This window comes from Merops nubicus, unplaced genomic scaffold (assembly GCF_000691845.1).
Source record: "Merops nubicus isolate BGI_N331 unplaced genomic scaffold, ASM69184v1 scaffold10333, whole genome shotgun sequence".
NCBI classification, from domain to species: Eukaryota; Metazoa; Chordata; class Aves; order Coraciiformes; family Meropidae; genus Merops; species Merops nubicus.
In genome coordinates this window covers 34,351-57,000 of record NW_008598285.1, presented here as the reverse complement: position 1 = coordinate 57,000, position 22,650 = coordinate 34,351, and the positions used below count along the sequence as shown (strand labels likewise).

The following is a 22,650-nucleotide window of genomic DNA, read 5'->3' as shown; positions in this document are numbered from 1 at the left end:
ACCGCTCTTGCATTCACAAGTAGCTTTTGTGTTCCAGTTTTTGCATTCTGAATTTTCACCACATCTGTGTCCCTCTGCACAGAAGTTATGGCCTGAAATACAAGGAACGTAAAACCTGGTATTAAAATGTGTTTATTTCAGGTACAGTTTATTTCAGTTTTAATATTTACACTGACTGTATTACACTGAAAGTCTCTGGCATGCTAAATTCTAGAAAATCTCTCTATAAACCAATCTGGTGAACACGTGCTTTTTGGATTCCTCCATCAATTCATTCTCAGTAAAACCATTTTGTTCAAAAACGTGCTTTCATGAACAGTGTTAGTCAGGAGAAAAGACAACTTCAAAGCAGGAAGCCATGACAATACGTTAGTCTTCTACTGAACCCATATAGGCTAAAATCCCACCTTATCTCCAATTGCCAAGAAGTATAATACTAACTTACACCTAAAGGAAAATAAAGTGTAATATCAGAAAAAAAACCTTCACAGTTCTCTTATTATGCACAATCAAGCATGCTTTTAGAAGAGCAGAAATGAGACATTGTACTAGAACACAAAACTACACTGGCAGCCAAAACAACCTCATGTGCTGCCTTATAATTCTGTCTTCAAAAACTGGCTGGATTATTTCTACAGTTTATAATTACTCCATGCACCGTATTTCATAGGGGAGAATTTTCACTAATCTCTCCTTTTTCCTTTGCACTAATTCCAAGTGGCTCGCTCCGTTGTAAAGAGCTTCTTTTATTCCATGCAAAGTCATTTCTACAAACATGATGAACTTTCCCACTTTCCTCTATAAAGGCACAACTGGCTGAAGTTCTTTCTTTCTGATTTTCAATATAATATTTCTCAAAGATGTGTCAAAATATCTCTCAAGTCTAAAGTGAAAGTAATTGCAACTTTATCTCTTTAAAGGCATGCCACTGGAAGTACTCTAAAAGATAAATAAATACCTTACAGAATTTGACAACAGGAATTTATTTTCTCCCCTTGGTGTATTTTTGATGGATTTTTCTCTATTAATATCCAGGAGTCCATTTCTCTTTGCCTGAGATATATAAACAGTCATTTTGGTAAATCTTATTTTTTCTGGAATTTCTCTCCTGGCAGGAGAGAAACCAGAAACCCAGGCATACCATCAGCTGCTTGGATTCCAACTTGTGCTTATGTGAACACAACAACAGTTTTTGCCAAATCTGCCTGGTCATAAAGGAGCAAACTAAAAGTCCTAGTTCACCGATCCTAAACTTTCTTAACATCTCCTAAAGAGAGGGGAGAAAAAGATGACCTGGGCTTCTAAGACCCAAATGTCACATTCAGATCTTCGTTGATACCCCTTCCTTTGATATTCTTAAAAGAACTGCAGAAGACTTTAGCTTATACTAAATATAGCTTTCATCTACAGTTAGCAAATTGTCATAGGGCTACCCTAAACGTGTTGTTCATTGGGAGATTTTTGCTTTTTAAACATGTACTTCAGTCATCTACTAATTTAAAACTCAGGTTTTGTCATTTCAGTGCTTTCCAACTTTATGAGTATGATCATCCAAGGTTGTACGGTCTGGGTTTTTTTTAAGTTGTAACACTTGTTAGCAAGGAACACACTTTCTCAGCGTCGATGTCCAACACAACATTTAAACTTTGGATTAAGTCTGTTAAAAACCAAAACTCAGTTAGTTCAGTTCTGTCATCGTAGTCCAACTGGCAAGAAACAACCAACTCCACTAATGAGAACTAGCGATGCCCCTTCTGGTCTTCATTCATTTCACAGTCTGGTAAAAACCACTCAAGTATTCCAGATGCAGTCTTGTCAAGCCTGGGTACGTTTTATACTGGGGAAAAAAGGGTGCAGTTACACTGCCTTTAGCCATTTATGCAATCACAGTACTTGACTTCCCATTTTTGCTTTTATAATTATAATTGAAACTAAACACTGGAACCCATCTCCCCAAAGTTATCCATTCAGTATCTAATTTGTACTCCCCAGGCAGGATTATTATTCTGTTGGCATTCATGATAATATCCAAGAGACAACAAGTCTTATAATGTTTTCTTTGTTACTCTTTCCCCCAAGACTACAACATCCCAGGCTGTTTCCTGCTTCTTTGGAATAGTAATCCTCCTTTGAACTCATACACAGCATTAGCTGTTGTAGCTGCTTATCATTGGTACATGCTGCTCCTCGGGACTGATGTAACATACCAGGGTGTTAAGCTAGGCACTATAAAAAGACCACATTTTAATTTAGTGTGGACTGTTACAACTGCCCTAGGATACTTTATTATACCTCACTCTCACCTAAATCTCTAAAAAATATTTAATCTTTTGTGGCATGTTTTAGCTACAATAGCCCTTACAAAACCTTCTGCACCAAAAAACTTACTTTCTAGGCTCTTTTTGTCCCAATGAGTCAACATTTCACCTGGTGATAAGTTCATGACAACTTTAACTCTTACAAGTGGTCAAAGGGATGGCTTCTCTGGGTTAACTTCCACCACAAGTCCCAAATCCCAGACCAACCACTCTCCCCTAACAGCACTTTCTCCCAAGCACAAGTCAATGATCAGTTTTCAAAATCACATCATAGTCTAGGAATTCTTCACTGTTTATTTGCCATCTCTGAAATTCACTGGTAGATATGATGTCTACCCTAACTATGAATTTTTTACCAAAAGAGCTGTCACTTTAAAAAAAAAAAAAAATCTCTGGAAAAAAAAAAATTATTGCTTTTATTCCCTTTTTATCAACTCAGGTATGTTCTCGCCTCATTCAGATTCTGACTCTTTCTTATGTTTTCAAGATTGAAGGCTGTTAAAAGAGCACAGAATAAAAAAACACCCTAATGCTCTAGTTCTGTAACTTGCATAATCAGAGGCTCTAAAGAACTTCTGATTGTACTCCTCTCATTAGCTATACACAGTGATAACACCTACTACATCTCTAGATTGCCTTGGCATTTATTATTATAAAAGACCTATTTCAAAAATGTTGACTAAAACTGACTTAACCTCAATTTCCCATAGCTTTTCAGCAAACTTGTTCAAAATCTCTGCAAGTGGAAAGTGGAGGCCATTCCTGGTAAGAGCACGTATGGTGCTACAACACTGTGTGTTACCAAGCTTTTACAAATGTAGTTTAAGGTTAAGCCACAGAAAAAGAAAAAAAAAGTACTTTATGAGATAGAAGAGTAGGGGTTCTCTGTGCCTCTGTGAGAGCAGCACACTGTTGATGGCATCAGAGGCTTTTCCAAGGGCTTCTCTTTTGCAGGGAAGGTGTACATTTAGCACTTCAAAAGAGCCAAGAGGTGCTTACCATGGAAGCCTGGTTCTTGCATTTCTTAGACCCTTGTCTGCATTCTCCTCAGCCGGGGGTTTTGGAGGCAAGAAAGTAATAATATGCTGTCTACTTTACCTTAGCTCCTAGTGGAACTGAAAGCTTTCCCTGCTTTTCTGGCAAATAAAGGCCACCCTGGTTTTGGACTGAGATGTGAAGAAATAAGCTAGCTGTGTTCTTCTCACATTTAATAATGCCAGCTCAACACCTAATTTAACTAAATATTTCAATTCATTTGTGTTCAGCAAAACAGTCAGGAGTGCACACAGGGCCACTGACTACGACACCCACGTTTACATTCCTGACCGAGCAGGGAGAGACCCGAGCACTGACTTCCACATCAGCCTATTCACAGGCAATCTATTCCTGGGAGCAATTACCTACCCTCAAGCAAGCAGAATGGAAAGGAATGTAAATATCTCATTTTTATTAATTCTTTGGTGTGAAACAGATTATAGGGTTCCTTTAAAGTACCTACACAGATGGAACCACCCGTTGATACTGCTGTGGGATCTCTGATCCTCAGTCATGGGTGGCAGCCAGCAGAGGACACGTGTCCCCACTGCCCAGGTGAAAATAACAATTACTGAGACTCCAGGATGTTCAGCAAAGTCTTATCTGAGACAGTCAGCTCCTCTCTAAATATAAGAAACGGCTTAAAATAGAATCATCACATCTGAGCAAGCAGGCAGTTGGAGAGGATTTGACAGAAGCACACAAAATCTTAAATAGTTCTGATAATCTAAACTAATTTCAGGCCAACACAGATGACAAGGCGAGTGAGCATGAATTAAAATTACAGATAAACACATTCAGAACAGATGTCAGAAACCGTTTTCCCCACATGTACACACAGTTATAAACGTGCACAACAGCCCTTCAAAGTCATTCAAAACATTCAAGATACAATTAGATACTACTAACAGGGGAATTAAATATTGAAGAGTGTGTTTAGATTTTTGATGGGTCTGATGGCCTCTGTTCCCTCCCCCAACATTGCTGATAACTCTCATTACTCTCTTCCTTTATCAAGGCTGCTGAAATATTCACTCCAACTTTTTTTTGAGAGCATATTTGTATCTACTTCTTTCTTCTGACTACAGAATGACCATTAATAAATGTATTAAGACAATTATGGAAAAGATCAGATTTCCTGGTAACAGACATAAAACTATCAGTTTTGCAGCAACAGGAACTGCACAACTGGCTCGGGCCAGTGGTCACGGGTCAGATTATCTAAAATTAAACACCTATTCCATTTCATGACAGCTGAACATTGCTTCTATGAATCTGAATTTCCCCAGCAGCATGTTAAGCTGCTTTGTTCTGCTATTCAGTTTTTATAAGTACCTAACGTATTTGGTAATTTGGCTTAATTATTGACTGAAGAATGCAAGAACTCATTCAAGACTACAGTTGGAAACATCTCATATCTCTGACTACTTTTTCTTATAGGCAACACTAATGTGCCTCATTTTTCTGATGGTTTCCTTAAAATATTTGTAATGCTTTCTGTGCTTCTTACAATATCCCTAGCTGTTCACTTCAAAAACTGTAAAACCCCTGTCCTCTTGCTGTTCAAGAAGCTACTTTTAAAAAATCCACATTTCACTGTTTCATCTTTCAGAGGCTTCTAAAACAATGCTTCCATTAATAGCATTAGCACTGTTCAAAAGGTTCAAGGTAATTTCAAACTCAAGATCTTCACTGTTGTTAAGATTTAACCCCACAGTTACTACATAAATGTGTGAAATAAGTCTGGAGGATTACTCATAGAAGAGTCAAAGATTTGCACTAGCAATTGCACCCTTTCGTGATCTGAATCACTTTTTACTGAGTCCTGAGCCATAAAGCACTTAGAACAGCAGATTTTTTGCCTCCAGAGGCTGTGGTCCCAGAGCTCAGTTGTCTGACATAAAACAGTGACTTCATAAATCGATTCAAGCTGCTATTTCAATGCAGACCTTATTACATACTCCTTATTTGTGCGCATCAGAATAATGCTACTGCACAGCTTAACAAGCTTAGAAAGATTTTTTTTTCCAGATATAAAGCTCTCCTAAATCCCAAGGAGCATTGTAACTACGTTTAGAAATAAACCAATTCATATTTATCAACCTCCATTAAATGTTAGTAAATCTAAAACCTTGACATAACTCATACCTCACAGCAATGAATGAGGAACATTCCATTCCTGAAAAAGCAAAACCCAGTTTCACAGCTAGACAGGGAGAGATGACAAACACACTAACCTAGGAGCCTCCTCATCCTCCAATTCCAAGAATAAAAAAACTCCTTAAAACTAAGCAATACAAACAAGGATGGCAGAAGCCCCATTTTCAGATTTAAATGCTCCCTGCCCTAAAATGCACACTTCAGCTCATCAGTAGGATATCTCTGCTTCCTGCTCACCAGCATCAGCACTCAGTCTAAATCCATCAGCCAAACTGCATTACAGGACAGTAAATAAAAATTGCTTCCTCCAGAAAGCAAACAGCTCTCACTGCTTCATGATTTCCTCACACTCTCTCCTCCAAGGAGAGCATGACTGAAGCTGTTAAGGCTATTCTTACATACTAAAATTGTGAGCATAACATCAAAACTCTCATGAAACTTTATTTGAATCACTCATTCAAACAAGAAAAAAAAATCCACTCTTTCAAAATTATACACTGTCTTTGGCAAGGAGAAAAACAGCTAAAGGGAATAATAAAACACTTTTATGACACTATTTTTTGTATTAGATTTGTCCTTGGGCTATTAAAAAAAAAGAGTAGAAGGCATGCTGTAAGAAAAGTGAGTGATTCCCAAAAAGTAGTAAAAAATATTTTATTACCCAATGATTCTTGTAAAATTTTAAAATTAACCAAAATTTCTGTAAGCCTAAAAAGAGACCTTAATAATACCACATTGTCCTGCTGCTAAGTAGGAAATACCCACATAGCTTAAGCAAACATTTATATTAAAGCACACAGATGAAGGGGAAAACTAAGTACTCTGTACCTAAGATTCATGGAAAGATCCTATATCCAGGGGCCTGTTTTTGCATTCAGGTACAACAAATCACAACAATAAGCTGCTATTGTACAGCAGAGCTCTCCCATTCTGTGCCTGCCTTGCTGTGCACCTTATACGATCATTTTACTGAAATCCAGAAATTGGCTTTTAGCAATACATTAGCTTTTGCTATACTATAAACTCATGTATCAAACCTGAGGAAGAAAAGGTGTTATTTGCTGTCTTTACTTTTCCAAGCATTCACAAACAATAAAGACCACCTAGGAAGCCCAGCAGCTGTGTACATTACAGTATTCAACTCAGTCCTTTGCTGACTCACAATTTCCATCACCATAAACACCACAGATTTCTTTTTTTTCCTTGCACACCCCATTTTATTTTAGGCACTTATCTATTATTGTGGTAGATATTACAGTGCTCCCTGAAGAGGGTACAGTCTCATAGCACAGCATCATGAAGTTCCCTTATTTCTCTGTGGTTTTTTCCTACTGTTGATCCCCCACATTTATCCTTTCATTAAATGGAAATCCCTTTGCTGCAGCTAGAAAAGCACAAGCTGAAAACCTCCTACCCTTGCCCAGCTCAGCAAAGGTATTCGGTATTTCTGCAGGACTTGAAGTTTGGTAGTTTTCTGTTTCCACAACCGGATACTAAACAAAGCACAAAGTAATATAAAACAGGAACCTACTAGTCACTAGTATGCACTGATAAACTTCACATAGAATTACTGCTCTCATTTGACATTACTAGCAAATGCTTCCTCACCATCCTGTTGGCTAACTAAAGGCCTAGCTAAGGGCTAACACAAACAATTATCTATCTGTATCATCATACATAGGGGAAATCTGCACATGATGCACAAAAGATCCAAGTGGGCTTCAAATAAATGCTCTGATTACTCACAGGACTTTATTTTCTACAATATTTCTTCCTCACTACTTTTGCTCACACAATACAAGCTGAATACATTCTCTGAAAGAGGTTCTTTCAAAACAGAGAAGCACTCTCTCCTTCCCCAGTGAAGGACATGTCAGCACAGGAGAGGACCAGAATCTATGGCCTGCTTGTCATACCAGAGGCCACCTGTTGGCATGATAAAACTCACACCAAATATAGAATTCTTAATAAATACATATATTTTAACACCAGCACTCACATACGATAAAATTATATACTACCACTTTGGGTTGCATGCAGCTGAAGCAGGTGTCAAGCAGCACATATTCTACTGCAAGATATAAAAAGCAATTTAGGTGTGCTAACTTCAATTTATGCCTTTGTAAAGTTGACAAAATTCATTATCTCTTTAAGCATAATTTTCAAAAGAATTTTAAAAAACCAAGCTGAAATAAAAAAAAAGGAGGAGGTCCTGTTTTAGCAGTCAGCTAAAGCAGAACTGAAGGGGAAGTTTAATGTACCAATTTGAAGGCACCATTCCTTCCTTTGCTTCCAGAGACCACCACATGAGGATACATATTCATGCTATTTTATAAATAATAAAACCCCTTTGGGGATGAATATCTAAAAAGAGTACCTACCACTAACAATAACAAAGAACTGAATAATTACAGAACTTATCTTTCACCAGCTTTGAAGCTTTCAGATTTCTAATGCTTTTAAGTCCCGAAGACACTCTTCCCGTACTGCACTACGTGCCAGGGGGCCATCTGTTCAGAGGTGTCATTAAGAGACAGAGCCCTCTGAGGGACAAAGAAGCCACATTCACTGATGGCTTCAATGGCTACAGATGTTTCTAGAAACAGTTTAAAAAACATGTATATCTGTAGGCCATGATCCAACAAGCAGTCTCAGATGTGCTGGTCCCTGCAACCACATACACATACTTGTGAGTTCAAGGCCTCAGTAAACAGTTTTCAATCTGTACTTGCTAGTTAGTATCTACTGGCTAAGGGAGAGATTCAGAGCCCCTTCCTCAAAGGAATTTACATACAGTCAAGACTAGTCCAGCAGGCCCCAATAACCACCTAACTCTGAAAACATCCAGTGCTCATCTGGCACATCTCCTGCCTGAGATTTCTGAGGTGCACCACTAAAGGCTGATGAGCGAGTCATGGTCTGAGAGACCAGGCTCCCCTGAAGTTCAGCTGACACTCAGGACCAAGGGAGAAGTGTGGAGCAGAGGTGAAACACAAACACACGCAGGGAATGACTATTCTAACACCTTTCACCCAACAGTTCACTGATTACAAGAAGGTTTAAAGAATAACGCTTGTTCAAGTTCTCTAGCCTTATGACACCTGAGGGGATTTCCTCAACATTTCAGCTCTGGCTTGTTCAGTCTGGTCCACAGGCAACCTGGATGGAATGGGAATGAGCAAGAGGAACCTGCATCTCAACACCCCACACAAGAAGGAAGAATGGGGGTCTTGGCTCTACAGTTATTTTTTCATTTTTATTCTGTAACTGTCCAGCCTCATTCATAAATGAGTTGTGAGAGAGCTCAGACCTCAATCAACCTCCAACCACTGGAATCTTAACATTATTATTGTGGTTTTAAAAGAGAGGGCTCAAAAACCCATTTCTGAAACCCTGGATGTTCAGTGCATTTCAAGTTTAAACAACATAAAATACCTCTTTTTCAAGTAGAACTCCTTCCTAAGGGGAATTCTTAAGAGATACTGGGCCCTTTCTCATCCAACTCTTCCTTCTCTCCTTCCTTCTAACTCAGAGCAATTACAGCTTCGTATGTATGTGATACAGGAATATCACAGACTGGTTTTACATGAAGGCTAATTATAGACTCAAGTTTACAGAGGTATCTAATATCTCATTAAAAATTAATTGCTCCTTCCAGTGTATCCCCCCCATTGAATCAGCAATTTACAGTCCATCCAAGCACACGTAGCCTCTGGCTTACCTCTACAAACACTGCAGCACTGGTTCTCTGGAAGAACACGATCTTTTTCCGAGCAGTTCAATGGTGGACAAGTCTCTGTTACTTTTACTAAGACTCCATTCTGAAAATAAACAACATTTTCAAAAATTACACGGATGAAAACATGCGCAATGGCAAGGATCACATCATTTTACATTTGTAACTCTGCTAATCTCTACTAACAACACGGGTAAACTAGCAGACAGCAAGTTAAATTCATTCTTTACATCATAACATCAAAACTAATCTACTTGTACATTTTGATGACCAGAGTTGAAAGAAAAATAAAGGCACAAAATTCTACATAGTAATTTTTCCAAATACATTGTCTCCAAATACAGTTGTTCTCCTTTCAAGTGTTTGAAGGAACTGAAGAATTTCACTCCAAGTTTTTGCCAAAGATGGACTTCCTGATTTATGGAAGAACAAGTTTTACTCCTCTTATTTCATATTCTACATAACTCACTGGTAAGTTATTCAACTCTAACAAAACACAGCAGATAAAAGACTGATATTTTCAACCATCATGTGGTATTCTGGTGCATCCACCTAAAAATGCCTCTTATTTAGAATCACTGATCACCTCAGTTTCAAAAAAATTAGGTCATTCAAAGTTATGACAAAGCAGAAACCCCATCCTGAGGTATCCATGTAGAAACTGCTGTATAAAAATGTAACTCAAGGTCCAAATATTTCTATAATTTTGATCTCTGCTAGATTCAGAGTAAGACTGTTCATAAGGGGTCTTCTGCTGCTGGCAGAAATTCTCTAAAATAATAGAGATAGAGCCTTTCTGGGGAGGTCTTACATCAAATTTTACTTTTCGTCCCATCCAGGAAACAGCTTCACCAGAACTCCAGACCAAACAACTGTCCTGCTCTTCAGTTAGTTGTTTCTAACTTGTCCCAGTATAGCTCCCTCTTTTCCTTTATCTCCCTCCAGCCTTCTCCATATCATAACCTCTTCTTCAGCACCCCTTCTGCAGCTATGCCATCAATAGTGGCAAGTGAAGCATAGATTAACAACCAGGATTTTTGCTCAGTAGGAGCTACAATAACAATCCCATAGGACTGTCTACACCTGAGTAATCCCATTCACCAAAGGGCTGTGGAACTTCACGAAGAAAGTTGGCAGCCTGCAATATTGCCAATAAACCTTTTTAATATGAATCTAGTCTCTGCTCCTCCCAAAGTATTTTTCATGATGCCTCAGATGGTGGAACAAAAAGACCGTAGGAGAATTTCTGCTTTCTTCCAATAAATAAATGACTTTTTCTAGCTATCATGATTGCAGGGAGAAGTTTAAAAATATGGTCCAAACACATCTAGGGCTAAGAAAGCAGAGGAAAACAAATTAAAAAAAAAAAAAAATAGGTTATTAAAGCCATTGTTGTCATAATCTGAGGGATCAGGTATGTGACTTTGAATAGAGGATATTGAAAACACTGATATGTCTACCCTGCATGAAGAAACTCTCCTGTACAGAGACACTCTTGCTAGCCAAAGCTTGCTTGAGCATCTACAAGTCACTGTGCCATACCATGCCAAAAGACTAGCTCAGGGGCCAGACCCAGCAGAGGCAAAACTCTGTGCTGGTAATTCACCTCAGCAGCCATGCCCCACTCGGACAGCGACATCTCTCCAGGCTCCAGAACTAGCTTGCAGAGCATGAAGCTGCCCTCCACAGCTGCAGCTGCAGCAACTGCCCAGGCTGCAAGGTGCACGCGGTGCAGACGGTGCCCGGCAGCGAGCAGGACGTGCAGCAGACCCAGGGAGTCCAACAGGGACCATTCCACACTCACTGCTAGTCACTGCCCTTAGGGTTGCAATCTTAAGACTAAGCAGGGCTAAGTTGTTTTTCTCATTTCCAAATTGTCTTTACCGCCCAGTTGCATCGGTTGCTGTCATGAAAAATAATATTAAAAAAACCCCACAGGCATCAGATTTTCTTTTCTTTATTAAAAAAGGCAGCACCCTACAGTACCACGTAGAGCATGCATCGTTGCAGCAAGTGCCCACACAAGAACAGTGAAGTTAATGGAGGTATTAGGTCTCCTTCTGATCTCACTTCCAGAAGTGAAAGGGAGGAATCCCCCACGGCTGCCTGTGCAACTGCAGCAGCAAAGGTGATAAAAGAACCACACTGAGCCCTCATTTGTTATCACGTTATCAAACTACCAGCTGGAAAGCTCCGGCAGTAACTCATTGCCTCTTCAAGCTCAGACAAGACAATAGCAGCAGATAGGGTACACTATGTCAACACATGGACAAAAAGCATTGATTGATGATAAGTTTGGTCAAAAAGATGGCAAGAAATCATAAAAAAGTCAAAGCATTGATCAGGAGGAGTCAAAAAGCTAAAGACAAATTCAATCCAAGCTCAAACCTTCTTTAGTGAATCACAAGACTTAAAAAAAAAAAAAAAAACACAAATTGAGACTTCCACTAACTTAATGACAGTACAATTTTGTTTTCCTACATTTTCCATTTTCTGCAGAATTTGCGTCTTGGGAAAACAAATTGAACACATTTGTAATTAATTTTTAAAACTATTGAAATGTTTCCATGTTGAGCATTCTTTGGATTAAAATCAATTTGTTATAAACTAGCACAGATCCAATTTTAAGAATTATCATCATTAGATTTCAGATTTCACCCACCAAGATGAGTAAGAATAGGTCACACTTCAGAATTATTGCTTCAGGCAGCCTTAGGAAAATGACTAACTTACACTCAATGCACATATGTAGCCATAAAAACTGGACAGAAATAGATGCCAAAAAGACATACTTCTGGAATAAACACGTCAAGCTCCCACTGTGACATACAATCCACAAGAATGAGATCGGGAGTCAAACATTTACAACAAGATAATTAAATTTCTTGTAATTACAAAGGTAAATACATAAAAAAAGAATTGGCTGTAAGCCTCATCTGTGGCATGCAGTGGAAATCTGAACCACTAACAGTTCGTTTCAGATGATCAGCTTTGGAACATAATAGCAAGATTTCAGATAAGGTTATTTGGGGGTTTTGTTGTTGTTCAGGGTATTTTTTCCTCTCTTGTTTTAGCTGTTATTGATCAGCCTTCCAGAAGGAAGTTCTAAATAGCATCCTTAGCTGTCACTCTAGGAACCACATTGTTCCTTACCTCTATGAAAAACCTTTTAGCCTAGCTTCCTGAAAGTCAGCAGAGCCCTGTCCATCTTTGCAGCGTTCATATGGCACACTCTGATTGCCCGCTGCCAGCGTTAATGAAGAGGAATTTATCCTCATACCCTTTGCTGTCAAACGTCTCCCAATTTTGAACAGGCATCGTGTCATTGAGAGGGATTAACCTCAAAGTCAGCTCATCAGCAGTAAACTCCCAATCCAACAAAAGTTAGCGAATTTTTTCCATTGACTTCAAATGAGCCGTGTCACGATACTGGTGAAATCCTCAAACCACAATAACCACTTACTGAATCAAGAAAGGTGACGTTTTCTAAACCACAAATACACCTGTATTTTTTAAAAGGACCTCAATAGGCTGGAGAAATGGGCTGACCCAGACTCCAAGGAGCTTAACAAGAAGTGCAATGCCCTGCCCTTGGGGGACAACTCTATGCACCAGTGCGTGCTGGGGTCACCCTGCTAGAAAACAGCTTTGCAAAAAAGGGCCTGGAGGTCTGGGCAAACACCAAGCAGAACATGAGCCAGCCACATACCCTTCCAGCAAAAAAAGGTTAACGGCAACTTGAGTTGAATTAGACAAAGTACTGCCAGCAGGTCAAGGGAGGTGATCCTTCCCCTCTACTCAGCACTGGTGAGGCCACATCTGGAGCGCTGGGTCCAGTTCTGGCCTCCCCAGTGGAGCAGGGTGAAGCCAGTTACTTTTCAGTGGTGCCCAGTGACAGGACCAGAGGCAATGGGCACAAGCTGAAACACAAGAGGGTCTGTCTGGACTTCAGAAAACCTTTACTCAGTGTGAGGGTGACCTGGCAGTGGCACAGGTTGCCCAAGGAGGTTGTGGAGCCTGAATCCTTGGAGATATTCAAAAGCCATCTGGACACATCCTGGGCAACTGGCTGTAGGTGGCCCTGATCAAGCAGCAGATTTGGACAAGATGACATCCAGAAGTCCTTTCCAACTTCGACCATTCTGTAATTCTTAGAAACACCTGTGCACTAATTCTGTCATTTTCTTGTTGTAGATTAATTTAGAGAGTGTTTGTGGGCAGGATTCCAGGTGGGAATAGCTGTCCATCAGTAACATCTGTGCTTATGGTTAAGAGGATGTGCATCATAAATATATTTTTAGTCTGGATTAGTTTTCAGAAATTAAAACCAAAACCTGCTCACAGCCTGATAAAGAAAATCTCTGATCTATCCGAATCCATCAGTAGTATTATTTTTGTTAGAGGGAAAAACATATAAAAGTTAAAAGCCTCTTAAGCTTGGATCAGTATCTATGCAAAGAATATCTATCTTCAAATAAAACCTGAAATGTGCAATTTCTACTTTATCTCTTTGACATTACCCCACCTACAAACACATAGTCCTCTATGGACACAAGTGCTACTCCCCAACATTTTAGTCATCTTTATCAACAGTAATAAACTGACAGTTCATGTGTACCCTCTATTGTATTCCTTCCCAGATCAATAGCCTTTGAAACTTGTTATCTGTTTTTCAAGTCTGAAAAATTAAACCATCTTAAATTTTTTTGTAGTCTTTCCCCTACCACAAAGTCCCTCATTTATTCAGGCAACACCTTGTCCACCTGTAGGCCCGCATGGGATAGAAAACAATGACTGCAGCCACAGTTTGATTCATCACCATTCATCCTTCACCTAGTGAGCATTCCTAATAGAGGCAACTAATAAGTAGGTGGTTGGTTTAGAGCTTTAAGAGGTTGTGCTGAAGACACATTGAATAAACTTCCTCTCTGGAGACAAATCATCTGATATGAGCAGAGGTGAGCACTCACTTAAAAACTCTCCCGAGTCAAAAAGAACAAGCCTTGCCAGTGAGGTTTAATGTCTTATTGAAATGCAGTTGTGGAAATACTTTTTATCTTTTTCTTTTGAGGCATGGACCCATTTTTTTTCATGATATCACATTTGCAGGTGCTGTTGCAAGTACTTATCAATGCTCTCTATTAAGATGTAAATAACCCAAACTGCAACATTACTGCAATTAGCATTGCCTTATAGCATTCCTTTAACAATAAGTAAAATGCCAAAGCTCTTTTCATTATTATTTTAGTCAGTTCTAATAAGACAGCTATTTGATGGTTAGTATTAGCTTTTAATCTTCATGAATGCATTATCATATTCAAAACGATGAGCATAACGCTCTTATTTATGGCCCAGACAAGTCCCACAGACATAATTCAGATCACTCTCTGGATCCACTTTAAAGTGCGAAATCCTCCTGTTCTCATCTTCTCTCACATCGGCACTTTCCCTCCCAAACAAAGCTTCTGTGTCATACTACAAATGACAGGCACCTCAGTCTGCCTTCAAGGAAACGGCCTTGCCCACCTATTTGTGTACACAATGCTGAGCACCCCTCTACAGCTAAGCACTAACAGCAGCGAGGTAATTCTGCGTAACAAGCTGCTTCCACAGCATCTGCAGCCAGTTATTGTCCATCTCCATTAGCGAACATAAAATTGCTGCTCTGTACACTCAGCTACCAGCACAACAATAACCAGATCATTGTAATCTTTTCCAAATGTTTTTCATAATTGTTCTAGCATACTGATCTGTCAGCATTTGTGAGCCTCCTCTTTATCACCCTTCCCCCTCTACAAATTCAGCAAGATACAGACCCCAAAATACTTGAAAATTACATGTGACAGCAAATGTGTTTAAAATGGAGGTTCCTTTCTGAAGTGATAAATCACACAATAAATACATGTCTCAGCAGAGCAATGGGCCTCTTCTATTCACCTACTACTACTCTCTTCTTCTAAGGCTAGTCTTACCAACAGCTGGTTTCTGCCACACCTACACACCATGTAGCACTCATAATCACTAACACACCCTGAGTGTTCCTAACACAGGCTTCATTTACCTCTGTTCTTAAATACTGACTGGAGCTGTCTAAATGTTATGAAATTGCCAAGCCCCCAGTGCAATATTTAGTAATTTACTTCAGTTACTATCAGCAATACATATAGTTTAAATAATACTAGGGGAAAACTAGAGTAACTCAAATGATATAACCCAGATTGTTTCAAATATTAGCAATTTGGCTGAAATTAGTAACTGGCTCAAGATGCTGCTGCCTTTTCCTAGAGCTCATGAAAGCAGAGATGAAAAAGAGAACATCCCTTCAAGTCATTTTGCCCACGTTTTTATTACCTTGCAAGGGTCATGTTCTGGCCTTGGTTTTTTATTTATGGCTTTCACTGACTTTGAGGTCACCTTTTCAAAACAACAGATGCCACATTTGCATGAAGGAAGCCTGAAGAAATGCACTAACTTATCTTTGTCACTTTTGAACACCACACATACATTTAAAATCAGCAAAAGTTTATACAATCAAAACTTACTCGACATTCCCTGCAGCTCTTGGTTAATACTCGTTGACCTTCTGCTAGTACTTTGCCTCCATAGATACACTTTGCTGTAATTCAAGGGAAGGAGGGAGATTAAAGGTAAGTCAATTAAATAAGTATTTAAGTAGTAAACAAATGCAAGGTATTACACAAAAGTAAAACTAGCATTAACATACACTGAAAAAAATATTAATACATAAGAAAATATTGTGTATCTTGTTTTCATCAGAAGTCAGTATTATATACAGAATCACAATTACAAAAGCTAACAAAAAATGCATTTTAAGAGCAAGTAGCATCTTTACCCAAACTGAAAGAGTAAGAGCACAAGACAATACATACTGGACCAAATTCATTACTACTCATGATGAAATACTGCCATTTGTAGATTAGCTACGGTATTTGTGCTACTAGAGGCTTTCATAACTCACTGGAAGAATTGCAGACATTTGTTAGTGTATTGTTCATTAAGAGAATAATATAAGTAGAGATTTCAATTAAACCTTCACAGTTTTTGTGGGCGCAAAGGTGAACTCTTCAACTTGCTGGAGCACTGCAAAAATGGATTAGCTGCAGAAAATGACTGTACTGAATCAACAAACTGTAAAAATCTATTTCAGAAAAATATTACTAAAGCACACTTGAAATAATCAGATTTTGCAGGAAACTGAAAGCTTCTACTAAAAAAGTCAAAAGCTTTGATCCTTCTACTCAAGATAACCAGCTCCACAACCGAACCAACAGACTGGAACATGTGAGCACTCATTCATTTCAAGGCAAAGCCAACTAGCTTAGCTTAGGACTACTGCCACCAGTAAGGAGGAGGTAACCCCTCCTTAATGGCCACAGTAGCCGACAGCTTGGCCAAGTATGGCCATAACTACCCCAGTCCTCTTGGAACTAGATGTCTAAATTTCAACAACTTTTTATCCTGGTGTTTCAGGTCTCTCTGCAATAATAACAGTCTCATCTGTGACGCTGAAAGGGGAACTAAAGTATGAATCCTGTGTTATAATGGAAGAAAGCTTTAAAAGCTTCCTGAGTGAAGGGAAATTAGAGAAAGTGGAAGTGTTCAAAGTACTCTGTTCAAAAAAAAAAAAAAAAAAATATATATATATATATGGACTACCTAGTAACTGCTTTACCTCCATTTTTATCCTGATTACTGAGGTAAGGGAACCAAGCACATGCAGGGGCATGCCTGTACCCCTTACCAAGTGATACCAGGAGGAGTATTCCACAGCAGCAACTGTCATAGCCAGTTTGAGCTACAACTACTACTTTTAGACAGAAATTTGCTTCTACCAACTTTGTTTAAACTTAGTCTTGAAAATGCTTATTTGTTTAATAAAGAAAAAACACAAACACCCACACAGCTCAGTTTTCATCACCAACAATGCATTTGAAAAACAGGGTTCTCACTTTTGGTATCCTGCTATTCTTCATTTTCAAAAGTTACCCCTAGTTTTTATCGCTGAGTTGTTGTGATCTCACTTCTGAAGAAAACTTCAGATCAGTAAGCTTTGTTTAAATTAGGAATACCAGAACTATTTTGGGGAGAAGATGAATTAGAGAAATTTTCATTTTCTTTCTGTCTATTCTCCTGACATGACTGCTTTTAACAAAAGAATGGACACACCAGAAAGCAAGTTAACACGCAACTCAGAAAAATGATGACATTTTGAACAAAATTACAGGCTTTTGTCAAATATTAGTTGAAAGGCTAACACAAGATGGCAGGGACCAAAACAGAAGCACCTCATTTTTAAAACCCTTGACATATCAGACATTAGAGCTACTTTCTTCATTAACCCTCAGCTAAGACAGGAAGCTGTTCAATAATCCAGCCATTCAATAATCCCCAGAGACAGCAAATTACAGCTGATGATTCTATCAGAGCTAAATAGGAAAAGCACAGAGAAATTAACACCTGCAGTGCAGCTCTTCAGAAAGCCTCAGCAATTACTACTATCTACCCAAAAGTGACTGACTGTGGCCCTAGCACATCGTTCTGTGAAGGAGCTGGCATTTACAATCAATTTCAATCAACTTCCATACATCTCCTCCCGTTGACTGACATGCTGAGTTCTTGTCAGAATAACGAGTCAAGTTTGTGCCAATCACTGACAAAAGGCAAGTTTCATTGTTCATCTTTCCATTACAAACAACAGGAACACAGTTTATTCATGGGGATATACATTGAAGCTACAGTTTTATGCCTCACAGTTCCTTTGTGTTAGATTTTGACCCATTTGCATACATGCATGTTGGCAAAGGAGTGTCAAGAGAAGCATCCGGTTTGATGAAAGAAACTTCTCATCTCTCTAAGAAAAAACACTTTTGTGACACAAAATACAGGCCAGAATGGCCACTTATCACCCAAGCACTCTGTTCATAAACATCTTTTAGTAAGCAGAATACTTGTGCCAACACAGAGCTGAGAGAATGAGATGACATGAGTTAAGGAGCAAGTGCAGGATCACAGCTAAGGGACATTTGTGCATGGAACTAATAAATTCAGTACATTGAATTTATTATGGGCAGGGGGGTGGGAAGATAATCTGTGCTTCTTAAGGTACAACTGGCATCAGTATTCAGCTAAAATTCATCTACAAATAGTCTTTGTTCCTGGTACAACTACTCACAGAATAATAGAATCATTTTGGTTGGAAGAGACTTCTAAGATCTTCAAGTCCAACTGTTCCCCCAGCACTACCAGGTCACCATGAAACCATGTCCCTCAGCACCCCATCTACAAATCTTTTAAATCCCTCCAGGGATGGGCACCCCACCACTTCCCCAGGCAGCCTGTTCCAGGGCTTGACAAGAAGAAATCCAACCTAAACCTCTCCTGGCACAACTTGAAGCCATTTCCTCTTGTCCTACTGCTTTTTACTTGGGACAACAGACCAACCCCCACCTCACGCCAGCCTCCTTTAAGGGAGTTGTTGAGAGCAAGGAGGACTCCCCTGAGCCTTTCCTCCAGGTTAAACAAGCTCAGTTCCCTCAGCCACTCCTCACAAGTCTTGTGCTCTAGACCCTTTACCTGCTCCAGTGTTCTTCTATGGACACACTCCAGCCCCTCAATGTCCTTCTTGCATTAAAGCAACAAATATCGAATATTCCATCTAGGAGTGTTACTTACAGCTTTCCTTTCCAGAACAACTACTGAAAGCTGACAATAACACTCATCACAAAATTTACTGGGTTTGATTACTTCTCATGAATTTATTTTGAAATTAATTACAGAAAACAATCACTCCAAACAGTGATACTAAGACAGGGTCTGAAATTTTACACTGACAATAGATAGAGAATGTTAGAAATTTGCAATGCTTGTTCATTTCTCAGCAATTACTTATTTTCTTCTTAAATCAAATTTGCCACTGTGACTCTCGTTACCTGAATTACCAGGACATGTGAAAGTCATTAGAAAATGTGCTTGCTTTCAGGCTAAGACTGACTCTTCACAGGCAGAGTGTGAACTAAAAGGTCTGTGTGATGCACTTACCCTTGCACACTTTGCAGCACTGGCTTTCCACATGCACAGGGAGAGCATCAGGAGGACAGTCAAAAGGAGGACAGGACATCCTTCGGCACTCCACAACTCCACTCTAAGTAAAGGTTTTTAAGACAAAATTCAACTATGACTGTTGTAATGACTGAATAATTTATACAACACATGCTATTTAAGCAAATGAAAAAAGCATTCCATATGCAGACCCACCCTTCAGTAACAAGTTTAATCCTATCCAATTACAGACATGAATCAAAGTGCATCTGAAGGTGAAGCCCCCAGTTTAACACACACGACTGGCTTTACCCTACTTTCCCTGAGCCAAGTGCATTAAGCGGAAAACATAAGCCCATCTTTACAAGAACATAAGCACCACTTTCTGTAGGCTGTGCCAATCATCTCTGAGATTTTTAACAACCAGTTTTCTATTTTCTTGAGCAAAGACCCTCTTCAGATATTTATCAAATAATTTTAACAAGACAAGATTTACATACTAATTCTCTGCTGTTCCTCAGTTTTTGAGAGATAAACACTGAAAATAGAATCTGCATGTTGTTACCATGCAAGATGCAACTCGGCATCTGTGAATACTATTAAGATAATGCTTCCTTTTTGAAAAAAACTACCAGAGTAAAAACAATTCCAAACCAAACACAGACCATGTCACACTTTCACACCAAAACTGTAAAGTCCTCACAGATATAATTGGAACAACTAAGAAAGTGTTGTTAAGGGAACGCAGATTTTATTTATGAAGCTTGCAGAGAGGCAGTATCAAATTTTTAGTTACTTAGTTTACCATTTCCTTCCCTATCGTTCATACTGCCACTGCATACCCAAGCTATAATAATTCTCCAAGTTAATATTATGTATTCAAGGACGGTTTTCCCATTTTAATTAGGTCCTACTCCTTAAACTCTTTAGAAATTCTTACTTTGCATGTGCAATTCCTGCAGTGATCATCTTCAACCCATGAGTCTTTGTCTCTATAGATCAGCCCATTCACTTGACAAGTCTTCTCACAATGACAGTCTTCCAATTGACTCAGTCTTGTTTCTGCATAATTTAACTATAAATGAAAGTAACTTGATGAGATTTCTGCAATTCAAACACATGATTTAAAGAAGCAAATATGAGAAAGCAGTACAGTTATTTTTAGCCAAAGCAAGTGTGACTACAGCCTTTGAAATACTGCACCACGATGTCAGCAGGTATAAACTAACCCTACTCCTTGGATTTTGATGGAGCTATCCATGCTAACTGACAACAGTTTATGACTCTTAAAACTGCCTTTGTACTGTAACAAATCCCACCAAGGTCCCCTCAGGACTGTCCAGGCACTAGCAAAAGTAAACAAACTACACTTATTTTAAAAAAAAAAAAAAGTATAAATTCTTAATTGCTCATCAACCTGATTACAGGTCAAAAGGCCCAAAGACTGGTGGTCTCACTTTTCCTAATCATCCCCATCTCATCATTGATAAGCATCAGCCAGACAAGTTCTTTCTGTCTTCTAGAAAGGTCTCAAACTTGTAACAGCAATTGAGATTTAGAGGGAAAGAAAACATTTTAATTAATTGTAGTACAAAATATTCCCAGAATGTGAGCAACGGAGAAGCCATACTTCTGGAGCAAACCCTGGGCTGGTGGCTAACTCTTAACACTCCTTGCTGTTCCAATTACCTCCTCAATTACAACTCCTAAAACGCGTATCAAGAAGCTATAACTGATGCATCTTTTCCAAGGATTACATCTGCACAGTAGCAGTTGGTATGTTACTGATGAGATGCTACACATGAAGTAGGAACATAGCTCATTCATGAAGCAGCAGCAAAGGGATGAGGCTTTTCAAACCACTCTCTCCCCTTAGCATATCACAGTCCTCCTCTTCACACAAGGTACCATCTCATCATCCTCCAGCAAGGGACAACCCTGCCCATGCACACCTTGTACCCAGTGCCATCATCTCTAATCCCTAAGGGCACTCAAAATTACTTTCTATTTATTGATACTAAAAATAAATAAATACATAAGTAGAGACTTCGTATCTAGAAGTAAATATGTGCATTCTTCAAGCCTCAGAACTGCCACTGCTCTAAAAACTACCCTGGTGCCAGCTGAATAAGAGTTTCTCAAGGCCTTGATTTTTTACATTCACATTTGTCTTATGCATATAAGCCATCACACTGAAGCCACTGCAAATAGCAAGGCTACCTAAATCTGGCACAAGGCAAGAGGAATTCACGCTCTATTATGCAATAAACATGATGCTATTATCCTACCTATAGGTTGCTACATTTTAATAGTACTAAATTTCATTTTAAAAAGGAATGCACAGTGCTATAGTATTCTTTACATAATGCCATATACCTGCATTTCACATATTTCCACCATCTAAGATTCCATTCACTTTAAATGATATGTCTTTTTTCATTCCTGCCAGTAAAAGAACAACTTATTTAGGGGAAAGAAAAAGAAAATAAATACTAGACCAATTTCTGCAATTTTTTTTCTTTTTTTTTCCTTTGCAGTCCTCATGAGAGAAAGCCCTGAATAAAAGCTCTTTCTTTCTTAAGTTGTTATTCTGGAATAATAGGGGATTGATATTCATCTCCCCCAGACTCAGCACGATCTGATGACTTCGCTCTTCCTGTTTTAGAGGCAAAACTATCCTCTTACTGAGCTGCTCATTTTTCAGTTTTTCAGGTCATTATATTTAGCCATTATATTTACTGTAAATAAAATGTAATTAATTTTGTTAAAAAGGTATTAGAAAGGCCTGGTTTTCTAAAACCTGACATTTAGGCTCCACATCTCTGTTCTCTGCCTGCCTGCCCTGCTAAACAGGCTCCCTGCAGTCAGCTGCCCAGCTCTTCTCTTTGCCTTGCCATACATCACCCCCACATGATATACCTGGATCTACATTAGTACCACTCATGGCTACCACAGCTAGGACTAAAAAGGCACACACAAACTTTAATGCTTCCCTCAAGTCCCTCCATTCTTAACTCGCTTTTGGCTACCAAAACAAGGTCCTTTCCTGCTGCATGCATTTTTCCTGGACAGCAGTGTTTCTGTAACAACCGCAACGAAACAGGCGGTGCCCTGCTACAACAGAAAAGGAACTTGCAATGAAGGATTATCCCAGCACCACTTCATGGAAGCACAGAGTCTATGCAGCACAAATACTGTGTTATTTGCTTCCCTTCACGAGGTACTAGCAAGCAAAAATATAATTAACAACAGAGAAAGCAAGTTACTCAGTACAGTGTGCAATTGGGACTTGCTCACACCACCAGCGGGGCTCAAAATAATTGTCTCTCTTTCACAGTGCAA

At 39.0% G+C, this 22,650-nt stretch overlaps 1 protein-coding gene across 1 annotated transcript in view; it reads right to left on the bottom strand.

Moving 5' to 3' along the window:
- The window catches only part of LOC103769766 (protein kinase C-binding protein NELL1-like), a gene marked incomplete at both ends in the record, with an annotated part of 130,057 nt that overhangs the window by 80,718 nt on the left and 26,689 nt on the right, over positions 1–22,650 (bottom strand). Inside the window, 5 exon segments of the mRNA XM_008937001.1 lie at positions 3–92; positions 9,235–9,334; positions 15,792–15,865; positions 19,309–19,411; positions 20,249–20,383. Coding sequence (XP_008935249.1) covers positions 3–92; positions 9,235–9,334; positions 15,792–15,865; positions 19,309–19,411; positions 20,249–20,383 — 502 coding nt within the window.